At 34.6% G+C, this 15,083-nt stretch overlaps 3 protein-coding genes across 4 annotated transcripts; 2 read left to right on the top strand and 1 right to left on the bottom strand.

Moving 5' to 3' along the window:
- The first annotated feature begins 6,221 nt into the window (after positions 1 to 6,221).
- Positions 6,222 to 10,940, top strand: LOC118266715 (glycolipid transfer protein-like). 2 transcript variants are annotated; one of them, XM_035580224.2, is made up of 6 exons: positions 6,314 to 6,473; positions 6,758 to 8,957; positions 9,048 to 9,103; positions 9,188 to 9,300; positions 9,600 to 9,750; positions 9,943 to 10,940. In XM_035580224.2, the coding sequence occupies exons 2-6, from the start codon at positions 8,831 to 8,833 to the stop codon at positions 10,120 to 10,122; spliced, it is 627 nt and encodes a 208-aa protein (XP_035436117.2). In that variant the 5' UTR covers positions 6,314 to 6,473; positions 6,758 to 8,830; the 3' UTR covers positions 10,123 to 10,940. The 2 variants fall into 2 exon arrangements, with proteins under 2 accessions (XP_050559073.1, XP_035436117.2); XM_050703116.1 differs by lacking the exons at positions 9,048 to 9,103; positions 9,188 to 9,300; positions 9,600 to 9,750; positions 9,943 to 10,940 and having other exon boundaries at positions 6,222 to 6,473; positions 6,758 to 8,501.
- Positions 10,941 to 11,128: 188 nt separating this feature from the next.
- Positions 11,129 to 12,236, bottom strand: LOC118266717 (transmembrane protein 17-like). Its single transcript, XM_035580226.2, has 3 exons — positions 11,772 to 12,236; positions 11,573 to 11,686; positions 11,129 to 11,479 (listed from the first exon to the last, which is right to left on the bottom strand). The coding sequence occupies exons 1-3, from the start codon at positions 11,871 to 11,873 to the stop codon at positions 11,255 to 11,257; spliced, it is 441 nt and encodes a 146-aa protein (XP_035436119.2). The 5' UTR covers positions 11,874 to 12,236; the 3' UTR covers positions 11,129 to 11,254.
- A 391-nt stretch (positions 12,237 to 12,627) lies between these two features.
- LOC118266901 (39S ribosomal protein L16, mitochondrial) lies at positions 12,628 to 14,621 on the top strand. The gene is made up of 5 exons (XM_035580523.2): positions 12,628 to 12,803; positions 12,890 to 12,967; positions 13,131 to 13,288; positions 13,684 to 13,926; positions 14,342 to 14,621. Exons 1-5 carry the CDS (start codon positions 12,773 to 12,775, stop codon positions 14,555 to 14,557), a joined length of 726 nt encoding a protein of 241 aa, XP_035436416.1. The 5' UTR covers positions 12,628 to 12,772; the 3' UTR covers positions 14,558 to 14,621.
- The last annotated feature ends 462 nt before the right edge of the window (positions 14,622 to 15,083 follow it).

Genomic DNA, 15,083 nt, shown 5'->3' with positions numbered 1-15,083 from the left:
TTAGGAATTCGCTTATGTAAGCATATTGATCGAATATATGGACTACATTTTAAAGACAAGTTATGATTTGGAAGTGCGTAGTTATATTATAGTAACTTTAGTAGTGTATAGTTTTGTTGTTTTTTTTTACCAATATTCGTGAAAACCTATAATTGGCTTATTTTCACATTCTACCATTTTCCTCAATCAAATTGTATAGCTGTTAGTTTGCCATGTGTTAAAATAAAAAAATAATAATAATGACTCGTGAAACTCCGGTTAAAAAAACTTTCGGTACCTGTCAAGCAGGTAAACATCATAATAATACACACACGGACAAGTTTAGAAAATGTAACATGGAAACCTAATTCTGCTCAGATGGGAATTGAACCCGTTATTTCCTCGGACAACTCGCCGTATTGGACAAACAGCTTCTGGTTTGTTTCTGATATCCAGATGTAATATTTTAAAACTTGTTATGTAAACTGTTGTAGTGTTTCTAAAGATAGATAAACTTTATCTAGTTTTGTTCTAGCGACTGCCTCGGCAAATTGTCTCGGGTTCGATTCCCAGGTCGGTCAAAGTATGGGGTTTTTTTCGGTTTTTCGATTTCTCAGTAGTAGCACGGAGTCTGGAATTGTGCCCAGTATATGATAGGCTCACCTCACCCCCCATTACATGCGACTTATAACACAAATGGTGAAAAGTGGGTATACATTGTATAGTAACATTACGTGCCTAATGCGTGCATAATGTGCATCTCTGACTACCCCTTCGGTGATAAAAGACTTGACGATACCATATCACCATCAGCAGAACTTTGACTACCTTAATTGCAAGTTAACACTATAGCCTCCTACAATAGATAAAACTAACTAATAGTTTAAGCGTTTCTGAAACTTTTCTCATATTACTATAACAATCTTTTCAATCTCTATGCTTAAATGTCCGAAAAGATAGGTACTAGGAACATTAATTAGCACCAAAAAATGTGTGATTATGTTTCAACTTTTAAAATTACATACGCATAGAAAGAAATCGTCACAATTTTCCACCCGCTTACACATGCTTACTGCTCATGCTCATAAATTAGGCTTTTTGCTACAATAACCTTGTTTTACGACGTTTATTTAGGCGTACTAAACAATAAAAGTATCACGCGATCTCCGTACATTACAAAAACATACCAACTGGTATGAAACTATGAATCATTTTGGCATTTACAATATTATTAATACTAACCCCACTGCATACCTTCAGTCCCTAGACTCGTAAGTCGTACCCTAAATAACGTTTCATAAGAATTATAATACTCGACTAAGATTTTTTTTCACGGTATAAGCTGATAAACGATCAGACGGATCACCTAATAGTATAGTAAGCAATCCATTGACAGAGACTTGAGACGAGAGAAACATCAGAGGTGTTACAAGCGCGTTCCCGACTTTTTGGGGGTTAGGAATTTAAGGGTTGTTGAGGAATGAAAAGATTGATGGGGAGCACAACGAAACACAACAAGGGTTGTTTCACGTTGAGCTGCGGACTACCTAGCGGGTTTACCGGGGCTCCGGCTCGAAAAGCAGGAGTAGGAAAGGGGTCGTTTTTAGTCAGTAAGAGTCACTCCCTCTCGCCTCGCCCAAGGCGAAAGAAGACATTGGATGATTATCCCCCCTCAAAAAAAAATAAGGGTTGTTTCACGTTGGTTTTCTATGAGGCCGTAGTATCACTCCGGTCGAGCCAGCCCGTGCCAAAGCATGGATCTCCCACACATTAAAAATTCAAAGAAAGAAAATTTTCTGCTATACTATTCATATATCACCTACCTAAAAGGCTTAAGTCCATATACTGCTAACACGTGTTAAAAAGTTGTGACAATCAAGTTCCAAACAGGTTCTTTCGATATTTCCAAAACAGTTTTTAAAATATTTTTATTCGCGGCTACAAGGATTGGATTCGTTGCAATTATGTAAATGAGAATTCACAGATCCTGTTAAATCTTATAGAAGAAACTGCTTTACAGAACACTTCAAAACTGAAAAGCTCAATTTTTACAGCAGTAGTGTCTTAAATTATGACAGTTACCTCTAAAAGATATTTAACCTCTCGTACCTATGTCTTATATTTTAAACCAACAGGAAACAATATTCATCAAAATTTCACGTAAAACATTACTTTGTCAGAATTTAAGATCGGAAAAGTCATGTTCTTAATAACAAGTACAATATCTCATAATTATTAACGATAGGTCATATATCAGTACATTTAGTGTCATAGTAAGCATCGAAAGTCTAGTCTTGAAATGCATTACCTACTCAGTTTATAATATAATTGATGACATCAATCAATATCGATGTACCTGTACATTAACAAGCAATGCATTCACACAGTGCATACACCTTTAGACCTACATTAGAATACTAGTCATGCGCGAGTAGTGACTAGTAACTAGTGACTATTCAATCACTAACAAATCTAAACTCTCGCATACGCCTGACCAACGGCGCTTAGCTACAAACGTAACCACCGAAACTCGGTGTTGCCACCCACAAGTGCGCATACACCGTACACGCAACATGATTAATATGTGCCCAGTGCACCGAGTTTATAAATAATACAGTTTAAAAACAATGAACGGTACGTTGATCGTAGCGTGGAGAAATCTAAACATCACAACCCTAAATAAATTGCTATTAGTATGCATACCGGAGCAACAAGCGCAGCCAAAATCGTACAGTCTGTGATGGTGTAACCGCGTGAGTGAGGTAGTAATGGACCGGGCACCGGGTTCGTTCGCCGATAAAAGCGAAAGTGCTGCGTTCAGTGGGACAACGACCGGCTCCTGCGGAAAGCCCTGTCGGTTTCCTGCATCCAGGTCATCATCATCAAACATTGGCGACTGCGTCACCGACCTCTAGTTAGTCAACGCGCCCACGCGCCTAGAAACAATATACCACACTGTTTGCTAATGTTACCTTTGTAGGTACTTAGGTACTTGTATGTTTTAAAACACGATCTTTATAATCACCAATATTTGTCATGCCTAAAAAGATCCATGAAAATGTTATTTTATTTTATGTAGGTAACTTGTATTGGTCAAGAAGCAATTTCAAGTCCGAAATATATGATCGTTACTATGTCTCCCTTATGACTACAAAATCCACATAGCAATATCAAGATATCGTAATGTTTGCTATGTATAATTCATAATATAGTCAATATTTTGTGCGCAGTATAAGAAACTGTGTGCTGTTTCTGTAACTAATTAATTTTCTCATGGAATTTGAAACTTGCCTCTGAGTTCAACGAACTATGCAAGTAGGTACAGTTGCGTGCAATAATTGGTCATTTGTCACTATTAACGATTTCTTTAATATAAAATATTGGTTTGTAAGATACATTCAAATTAATTTTCGTAACGTAACGTAACTTTATTTAATTTATTCACATTGCATATAGGCACATTGTACCTAAAGAAATACAATATTTTATGTGTAGTAACTTGGCAAGTAGATGCTTATTATAGAAAACCCTACAGGATAACTTAAAACTTGACGTGGCTTGGTAAGTTGCATTTATCGTAAGTTAAGATAGACAAAAGCATTTGACCTATCACCTAGCTAGGAATAGTTTAGACAAGTCTTAAATAAACTTAGCTTAATGTGATTAATGGGGAGGCAGACAAAACTGTTGCTACTTAGGTAAACACAAAGCACAACTGCTTTATGTCAGTTGGATTTTTATTTTATTTTTTGGTACCTGTGTATTGTTGTCTATCACAGATTACATAATAATATACTACAACTATAATACATTTATTGTTATTATGATAAAATTCGAAATTATTTCTAAAATGGGTCACAGTTCTGTAGATACTACATAGGTACCTCGAGCACCTAACTGTAACAGGAATAGGAACGGGGTGGTTTTTAGTCAGTACGAGTCTGACACTCCCTCTCGTCTCGCCCAAGGCGGAAAAAGTCATTGGAATGGCTTTGCTCGTAAACAAAAACCCTAACTATACATTCGAGTAGGTACCTAGGTACTACTTTGCCAAAGCAACCAGGAGGCTACAGTTTTAAACTCGAGGCCGAAACCATTCGATCAATGTCCTAAATCACAAGGGACAAACATATATATAACAAAAATGGACATTTAACAGTAAACAACTTGGTGCAGAATTAGTTAGCCTATTATGTAGTACGTATAGCCTGCCAGACTCTGTGCCTTGGTCATATTCTGCAAACCCTCTGAATATTACATTCCTCATCATCTCATAACACGATCCTTCATTCCCATAAAATTAAATATTCAAGTCGCGAGACGTCCATTAGCCCCTGTTAAATTAAAATGGCCCACGAGCTGTGAATTTTGCAAAAAGTTTAGCAATAACTTTGTGAGCCAACAATACCTCATTTATATGCGTGTTCATTACAAATTGCTTGAATATACACGTTTTTTTGAATATGCAAATAGTACAGTATTTGCCCTACTCTACCAACTGAAAAATCAACGGAGAATTAAAATTGTAAAAACGTTCGCGCTTGAAGCGCCACTACGCGGCCAACAGCGAAACTAAACAAAAAGCAAGCAGGGGTAATATCGTTAGCGGGCGCTCAACGACGGAAATGTTTTTCAACATTCATGTTTTTTCCACTCTTTTGAGCTAGTTAATTCTTACGACTTCCAATATCTGTTGTTCTGTGTTGTTTTGTTTTTGTTACGCATTGATTATTTTATTGTGACTATTGGCTCGTCAGGAGTAGTACCTACTACTCCTACCTACCTAAATAACTTACCTATCTAACTAAAAAGAAGTTCATACCTAATATATTATTAGTTAGGAAACTTTTTAGGTAGGCACGTTCAAACTTTTAACAGTTTAACATCTTTGTGTTTTAAAACGGTAAAAATGCTTTAAACTTTTCATTAAATGGATGCCCTAAATAAACTCAGCTAAAATACTATAATATAATAATATATTGTACATTTGCAAAGTAAACAACACATTTCACAATTTGCTGGGGGTGTCGGCAGCACTATTAATTCAGTACGTGAAGCGCCTGCAAAAATATACGAGAGTGTAGACACCGAGACATATAGCTATTTAACTTTGCCAGGCGCTTTGTTGTCTGGCAAACCCCCACAGATTGCATCGATCCAATCGCGTTTAATGTTTTAAAATATAGCCTGTTATCGTGTACGATTCCAAGTTTCCCTTACTAGTATAAAACAGTAGTAAAATAGAAACATAAATTCGTGCACCACACGATCCGAAATGTTAGGTGAACCTGCATTTAAAAACGAGTACGTACTTACCTACACTAGCATTAATAGATAAAATGTCTACTCTCTAAAAATATGCTATGTTAGAAAAATTATCACATTTCCTTCTCTTTTACCTGTTAGATATCATTTCAATCCGATATTTATCTTTTCATTGTGATAAATTCACTTTAGCAAACCACTCAGTCATTTAATATTCAAACACTTAATCTTAAAATCAGCAGAGATAAAATACCTAATACATGAAATCCTGCTAATTAATCTAAGTAGGTAATAACACAAAGAGCCGAATATGTATTAAGGCCATACAACACAGACAATCAAGCCTCTAGACGTCATAATTAACTTGGATTATGAACGACTGCTGAATAGCGACCTTGCTAGAACGTTGTTCAAAATTACGATAGAGGGCGTGAACGTAGCGCGCCAAAACATTTTAATTCTAGATCCTCATCGTGTATTTTTCATTTACTACGTATTATTTTCATTAGTTATTTGTATTGTAGATTTTCACTTATTATAAAAGTTCTGCGGGTTACCTACCTGCCTACCTACTGGGTAGATCTCGCAAAACGTAATCAGAGATAGATTTTTTGACCTTAGTGTTTTTATTTTTAGGTAACTACTATACAAACTTTAACTAATTGACTCTTGTAAACTTTAAATATTTTCAACAATAATTTACCCAAACAGGATGTAAGGATTCAATGAAACCTTAAAAAGTGATAGTAGGGCCAGGTACTTGCCGCCTCTACGGCACGTATTAGCTCGTCTGTACTGCCTCTAGTCGGTATTGTTACAGACTACGTATTATCAACAGTTTCTACATCTATATACATAGCTATTAGTCTATCGTCATCACGTTCGCTATAATGAAAACATTTACAAAACAAACAACAAAGATTTGATGGATGATAGTGGCGCATTCTCATCTATGTTTACTGCATTGTTCAAATTTCCCTCTTGCCAGTGGAGACAGCTAGTCGCGTACCTGTCTGAGGAGCGCAATCGTTACCGAGGCGCGTCGGTCTGCATCGGCGGGCATGCGCACACCGACGACACGAGTGTTCGACCAAGTTTAGTGAGAAGCGAGGAGGAACGGCACTGCACGCTGGCTGCGAATGGTCGAGTAGAGCCGCCGCGCCGCGCCGCCCGCTCCCGCAGTCCGCCTGCCGCGCCGGTTCTGCGCGCTCCACGCTAACCGCATCATGGTGAGTCATTGCTACAGTGCGAATCTATTCATTTACGACGACCTTTAAGTTTAGACAAAATATAAATAAAGCGATACGCTCCATTTAATACGGCAAATGCCAGGCCGTAGAACCGCTTAGAGTAACTGCTTCGAGTAATCCCCGTCACAAAATGGCATTAACCTAATTATGTGGTGTTTGATCACACTAAAAGAAATCGAGGAAACTGCGTACCGATCCCAATGAAGGTCAACCACTAAAGGCACTCGTACTTGAGATCTAACGTGATGTAAACATAATTTCAGGTAATGGACAACCGTGCGAATGAAGATAGCGATACAGAACATAACTCTTCAATTTTTATAACTAATTTTCAAAATGGAGACGTCGTGAACTATTCCTTAGTTTTGATTAAGGGAATCATAACAAGAGGCAATTCGAACAATCATGAAAAACTCACGTGCACATTAAAAAGTGAAAACTTTCAAAACAAAACTCAGTGGGACGTTTACAATGGAGAATTTAAAGTGATCATAGAACTTAGAAGAGGTGAAAATGTTATTGAACTGGAATACGCTGAACAGCAACGAAAAACGTTACTCTTGGATTATACTCCACGAAAAACAAATCTGCGAGTAACTCCAGTCTACATCATATGTCAAGGTCACGACGGATGTTTTCAAAGTCCGCCAGATATCGACAACTCGATAGAAAGTGCCTGTTCTAGAATTGCGATTGGTTCAAAATTGATCCAATGTTTAACAGCAGAAAAACTTTTTGAGAGTGGTATTGGAAGAAAAACATTCCAACTTGAACATGAAGTTAATCCTAAAAAACCAGAATGCATTGTATTCAAAAGCAGCCTCAACGTTAACAAGGCCAGAAAAATGAAACAAACCGAGTTATGGTCACATTTTGGAAGAGAACTGATGCTTTCTGATTTAGGAAGTAACGAGAGAAAATTCTTGGGCTTCATATCCTGCACTCGATTTAAAGGTACTGATATTGATAAGCCCATGACACACGAAGAGATTGTATCTCTTACTGAAGCATACGCTGCATTAGGAGGAGGAGGCTTGGCTCTTTTCGGGACAGCTTGTCTGTATACCTGGCCCACGACTGTAGAAGAAATCATTCCAAAATTCTTAGATGCGACCCCAGTAAACATAAGGCGATTTATGGACGACAGTGGATATCGAGGAACACTAGGAGGATGTTTCGCAACTACACTAGGTTCAGTATTCCATGAACTTGGTCACACATTTGATCTTGGGCACACCAAAGATGGTATTATGGGAAGAGGTTTCGACAATATCGACAGGGTATTTGTTACCGGCGAAAAACGATCAGCTCTAGTGAAAGATAACATGAATAACTTTAATGGAAAACCAGTACAACATTCTACCGTTTCACTACAGCGTAATATAAGTGTAACTATGAATGTTGCGGAACCATTGCGGGTTTTAGGACCAAGAAGTAAAACAACGTTAGGTAACTTTGCTGCAATGTCCAAATCTGATATTATAAGAAGAAGCCCAAATGTGACTCCGATTACTAGACCATCTAGTGTTTATTCAAACATCACAAATAGGCTTACGGATTCAAAGAAAAATGTTAATCGGACCAATGGGAATGACTCTATTTATTGGACAAGAAATTGTGCTGTATTACTATCCTATCATCGCTGGTTCAATAATGAATATGGAAGAGAAAGACAAGCAATAACAAGATATTTAAAATTTGATAAAAATAAAATGATGATCATCTCTACAGCTGGCATCAGAATAGTAGAAGTCCGAGATGAGTCAAATGGGATGGTTTTAGATTCATACGAATTTACTAATCTTGTACCAGAAAAGAGATTCTTGGTTCCATTTACGTTTTCTCCTAAAACCAAAGTGTTGACGATAGTAGTGGAGGATGATTTGGGAAACGTGCTAAAACAGACATTTTCATATTAAGTCGTTGGCGTAACAGTATTAGGAAAGTTGACAATAAAAGTGAAGAAAGATAAAGTTGGAAACAAGAAGAATAAAGTATTACACATTATAGAAACGTTTAAAATTAATGTTTCCTCATCTAGAAATAGGTACTTGTAAGAGAATAAGAACTGTACATAAGTAAAAAGTGAAAAAACAGTGATTTATTCCCGTGCGTGCATAATTTATTTGAATGGTAACCCTAAATGATAGTGGGCAACTGGAAAATATGACATTTGTGTGCTTCTGAAAATAGCATTATATTGTTTGTTTCATAATTTTGATATTGATAAACACCGAAGGAATGAGTCATGAAATGAGTGAGATATACATATATATGTTGGGCACATAACTTTTTATCAGTACTTAATCAATGCTAGTAGTATCTCTGTACTGAAAATGGCTAGCACCTCTACAAACGAGCCCTGTTTTTTCCTCCGTATAAAACATTTTCCACCGGTTATAAATGGAAGAATTAATATACAAGAATTTATAGAAGCATCTACGGATTTAGTTGCAGTAGTAGGTACGTATGCGTGCATTTAATAATATACTTCAATAGCAAAACTCTTTGTTTTATCGCTCTTTTTAATATTTCATATATTTTATTTTTCAGAACGCCTTGGCTCGGTATTCGCTCCTGTAAAGTTTGATATGCAAGGAAATATCGACGTAAGTATAAATAAAGAACGAAGTTTAATTCATTCTTAAGTATTAAAAATTGCGAGGATGCCTAAAATATTTATATTGTTTCAGAAATTAAAAAATCTATACAAATATGACGAGAACTCTTGCTTACTGGAGTTGATGCTTGCTGAAAATGCTAATGGTTCGCCTGTTGCAGCTGAAGGTGTACTGTGGCTAAACAGGTGTGTAATATTTATTATTATTCATAAAAATAGTACTTATATCCTGATTAATTAGTAATTTAATTATCACAGAGATAATATAATAATGAAGCATAAGTACTGACTATCAGTATTTATTACTTAGCTGGCACTCTTCTATAACTAAATAAGTCTTGCAGCAATGTAGGCAGTGTCTGATACTACCTACATAACAATTGGTTCAGCTGTTTCTGAGTTTATACACAAGGAAAAACATATCCATAAAGTCAACAATGTTTTTGAAAAGATGTATGAATATGTTGTTATTTTTCTGTTTACAGGGCTTTGCTATTTTTTGAGATTGTATTTTCCCAAATCCTGACTCATGTGCAAGCCAATGATGTTGATATAAATATGAAAAAGATATTTACTGTGGCTTATGAGGGGTCAGTGAAAAAATATCACAACTGGGTCACCCAACAAATATTTTCTGTAAGTATTACTTGTGTATTATAACTATATTATTATTCATTAAACAACTAGCTTGAATAATATCAAATCTCAAATTATTCTCTCTTAAATATCTAAGTACAAATTCATCTCCCCACAGGTACAGTGTATTATCTAGTCATTACATAGTATGATTAGATAAATAAACTAAGACTTTATTTTTATTATTTACAGTTTATATGTAAAATGTCCCCGACTCTTCCTCAAGTAATAAAATCTTTTGAAATGGACAATGACATGAAAGGATTCGAAACAAAAATTGAAAGCTTTCAGAAAACTTTGCATTTAGTTAGACATAAAATTGATGAGTTCTTCATAGAAAATAATCTATTCACTGACCAGATAAAGAAATAATAATTTATTTTATCATTTTTATTTATAAAACTTTGACAATTATTATAAAATTTAATGTACTAATTGAATTTGAAATATATATTTTTTTATTTTAAGCATAATTTTATTAAGGTAAAGTATGTGTGAAGAGAATGACAAATATTTTGAATGCTAAATTGTACATAGTATTAAATACCAAATATAATAATAATGCCTAAGAGTGTACCATAGTGCTGTGTTAGTAAGGTTAAAGTATGCGCCTGAGGCTGTTACATGGATGAAGATATGAGAATAGATAATTTATTTTATAATTCCATAAGATAAATAGCACTAATGAATTATATTCTGATGTGTGGTAGTCCAGAGACATTTTGTTTATCTATAATTTATGATTAGATGAAAGAAATAATGTCCAGTGCCTTGTGAAATATTTGAAGGCAAAGTAACAATTTTATAAGACTCCAAACATTTTACCAAGAGGTTATATTTGATACAATTAAGACTTAGATTATAGTTCGATGATAGGTATGTCATAATACCTCAAGATAAAGGTATTAATAGGTATAAAAATAGTGTTTTGTGTGATTCATTATGAAGTAATGTTTATTTAATGTTATTCTGAGTGTACAATGTATTTAAACTTCGATAATTGCTGTTATTGTATCTTGATCTTAATTTAGATTGTATTATGTTACAATAATATGTGTATCAACTAATATTTAATTATTACAAATACCAAAGCTTTGCTTTCATACACTTTCACACTTATATTCAAGTCCTTAATTAATAAAGTGAGCATTTAATGTTGTGTAACAACATAATAAAGTCTTTTCATGTAATGTGTGACATTTTATTTACATCTCCTTTTATAAATAACTAGCTTTACCTACAGCTATGTCTGTACCAATTAGCATAGTAACATAAAACAGGGTGAATACATATAGGAATGGGGTAAATAGATGTTAGAACATTTTCCCAACATTTATTCACACTCCTCTGTATCTATTCACCCTGAATTCTAGTCACCCGTTTCACCATATATAGTTTTGTATATTATCAACTATATGAGTGCAAAACTACCAAACAGACATATTTTCCCAGTTATAACAATAGTTGGGATGATCAATATTCCAAATGTTTTGTGAATTCTCATTCACCTGTCTTTAGGTTGGGATAAATAAATGCTTTTGGCAAAGTTAGAGGCTTGTTTCAATGCCATAAAACTGAAAACTACTTCAGTGATTGTAAGCAGCCATAACATGGTGTGTAGTGTGATCTCCATGGGGGTGCTCATCAAATATGGATTGAAGAGGAAGAAGCTGACTAGAGGCATTTGCATCAAAATTGTCAGCATCAGGAACCCTGCTAGCTCTGGTACCTGGAATTTAAATACATTTTTTTTATTAGTTATTTGATGTTAGTAATTAAATTCAATATTATATGTATTGGATTTTTTTCTTTAAATACTAACCCTCCGAGAAAGGTTGCCATAGTGACCTAAATATATTCTTGCTGACTCAATAACAATCAATAAAGTGTATACCGTCAATGAAAGGTACTTTGTTAGATGTCCAAGACTGTTCAACTGAAAAAAAGTATATTGTCATTAAAGACATTCCAAATGTATTTTTTTTATATATTAGCTACTTTATATGGCTGCATTTTTTTACCTTTGCATATAGAAAAAAACCTACAACAGTCACCCAAGTTATGTACAAATATGAATTAAAATATAAGCATTTTTGTAAATAGAGCATGGTTTTGTATTCCATTATTCTTACTCCGATTAGGGATTTCAAGATTTCTATATATTTAAAATATACTTCATGTGTGTGCAAATAAATATTGCGCCTCAAATATGATTCATATTTAGAACATTAGTTTAGTAAAGTAATAATTTCAAATGATGATAACAGGAACACCCAAAATGTTTCGTAAGTAAACACTGCCTGATAATCTAATCGCCTGTTCCACTTATTATTTGGCCAACTAAATACGAAGAACACTAATCGAGCCCTATCTACCTTAGATAAATGGAATTTGTTATCAATATTTTATCAATTTGTAACTTGTGATCAAATTGTAACCAAAGAAACAATTTTGAACAACAAACGGTTTGACATTGACAACATAAACAAATAAACGTCAACGTCTATATGTCAATGTCAATTGGTATGAAACATTTTTATTTTACTTTTTTTCAATATTTGGATTCTTTCGCACATTTATGAAAGTAATAAAACTTTCATAAATGTGGAAAGATTTATTAAAAAACTTAATGAACATTAACATATATAAGATCATTAACTACAAATAACTACAATAATTTATACAAATAAAAAAAAAACTTTAAAAACAACTTAACTTAAAATTGTAACTAACTAATATTTTATTGATAAACAAATCATGACAAAGATTTTTCCTATAGCGCAAGCTAATGGCAAAACGAAAAAGGGCAATCTTACTAAAACATTTTAGTCTAAAAACCCAAAAGCCTATTGTTTCAAACACCAACAGGAAAAAAATCATCAGCTGTCACTTTTCCATAAATCCTAACCTCACTTTTTAGCACAACAATTTGGAATTTAAAAAAGAATTCTAATTTTGTTACAGAAAAACTAGAATGTATGAAGTGTAATTTAATTCTAATATTGTAAAGAATCTCTTTATCATGTTAGCTCAGTCGTTGCGTGTCTCTCTTGGTAAGTACCAAATGTATTCTAATGATATTACAGAACTCGCGAAAAGGAAACTAAATAAATTATTGTTATGTTTCAACCTGTTTCAGGTCTCCTACGACCTGAGAGTTCGCAGTTGGTGCTCGTCGCTGGCATTAAATACTTTCCACCACCAAAGAATTATGACCGTAAGTTATCAAATCTCATTAGATTATTTGTCAAATAAAATTAATTTATTCAATAACGCCTAGTATTACAATAGTAACAGAAAACATACTCAATACCATTTGGAAATATTCCTGTGAATGGTTATCTATAGGAGTTTTCTTCACAGAACATAATATTTTTCAGATATTGAAATCCCGGAGCGCCAAAGGCTTCGTATCTATGACAAGGTACCAACATATCCCGCCAACTTGAAGCCTCCGAAGATGCAGAAGCGTCTCCGTTACATGCGTGGTCCCGAGCCTCTGCACACCAACCTACAGCTGCAGCAATATGGTGTTGTTGTGAGTAGAATAACTTCCTTTTACATGCCAACTTGTTTGAACCTATATACCTACTTTTTTATAAAACTACCTCATAATTAATTATGTATATAGAATTTGTAGAAGATTGTTTGAGTGGTAATAGCATAAATAGGTAAATAATGAACAAACTATCTTTCAAATTCATCACTTTCTAGTTGGGATCTGGTAACCTATGGATAATATAATATTGCTGACAGTTCTATATTAAATTGAAATTATGTTGTCCTTTTGATTAAATAAAATAAGTTATGAAGTTTCCCTTTCCTTGATATTCATAAAACATTTCTGAAGAATATGTTATGGTTTGTTTTAAATATTGTCACATTAATATCGTAGTAATCATATTATTAATTTACCTATCCCCATTGTTCCAGGCAACAGGAGGTGGCAGAATGCGGTCTGAGCATTTTGAAATGGCCCGTTTAGTTGTTGCGAGGAAGCTGGACCAGAAGAGAATGTTTGCTATATGGCGAGTAGACCCGCCATGGCAGCCCGTCACCAAGAAGGGTCAGGGCCAACGTATGGGAGGTGGTAAAGGTGCCATTGATCATTATGTCACACCCATCAAAGCTGGCAGGATTGTCCTTGAAGTTGGTGGCAAATGTGATTATGCTGAGGTAAGTTTACATTGATTATATAACTGTTTTTAGTTTACAATATTTTCTGTACAAGGCTACTTTCTGAAGGATTCTTTGGCAAGAAGCAGTTGGGACAGCAACATATTTAAATATTTCAAACTTTCAGTAATAATGTATAGTCAGATTTAGAGATAGAAAGAAATCCTAATGTGGGACAATAAGCTTGCCCACTATTTCATGAGAACTATAATGTTTTTTGAAAAAAGGTAGTGTTTAGCATGACACATTTATTATGTGATGTGTTGTGCATTGTGCACATAAGCCTACCCCTAAAGATAAATGCAATTTGAATCTAAAAAAAAACAAGGTTCTTAATTAATTGTGACAATTAAACTGATTAGGGACTACTTCAGTATTTCTTTCATGCCAATAATTCATTTTTTTTTTATTTCAGGTATTCCCAATGCTCAGAATAATTGCTGAGCGATTACCATTCAAAGCTGAACCAATTTCTCTGGAAATCATGCAGAAGAAGGCAGAAAGAGAGAAATGGTTAGAAGAAAACAACGAGAACTATTACACAATGAAATATATCATTCAGAACAACATGGGAGGCTGTCACAAGATGCTGTCGCCGTTCGACCATCGCTGGTACGGCAAATATTTGTAAATAGTGTTATTTTATATTAAGTATGTAGTTGTAATTAGTAAAAATATATGTTTATGTAAATTTATATTTTGAGTATTTTATTTCTGTGATAATTACGTACGTGAGACATACACTACTGGTATTTGCCCTAGTCCATCTGAAAATCTTGCAATACCTCAAAAACTGGATGTCCTAGTAAAAAATTGACATTTTTAATTAAAGGACAATGTGGAAAAGTTCTTGGGCTGGACTGGGCCAATGAAGGACAGTGTGAGAATGACCTTGATTTGGACTGGACCAATTACAAAATCTCAAACAATAAGTATTTTGAAACACACTAAGAGCGCTCACTGACATGGCGCGGCAGGTTGTGCAGTGGCATGCCGTGGTATCCTGCTGAAAGCCGAGCCACTCTGGCATCCATCAGTATTGCTCAGCGCGTATTCGAAGTTGACAAAAGGGAGTTGAGTTAGTTGTGTCGCATCGCATAGAGAACATTAGTTGTGTTGTTATGGTTGACTAGGACTTCTAGCACTTCTAGGACTTA

The sequence above is a fragment of the Spodoptera frugiperda genome, chromosome 23 (genome assembly GCF_023101765.2).
Source record: "Spodoptera frugiperda isolate SF20-4 chromosome 23, AGI-APGP_CSIRO_Sfru_2.0, whole genome shotgun sequence".
Taxonomy (NCBI): domain Eukaryota; kingdom Metazoa; phylum Arthropoda; class Insecta; order Lepidoptera; family Noctuidae; genus Spodoptera; species Spodoptera frugiperda.
The sequence above is the reverse complement of the archived record's forward strand: the minus strand, read 5'-3'. Positions and strand labels throughout refer to the sequence as shown.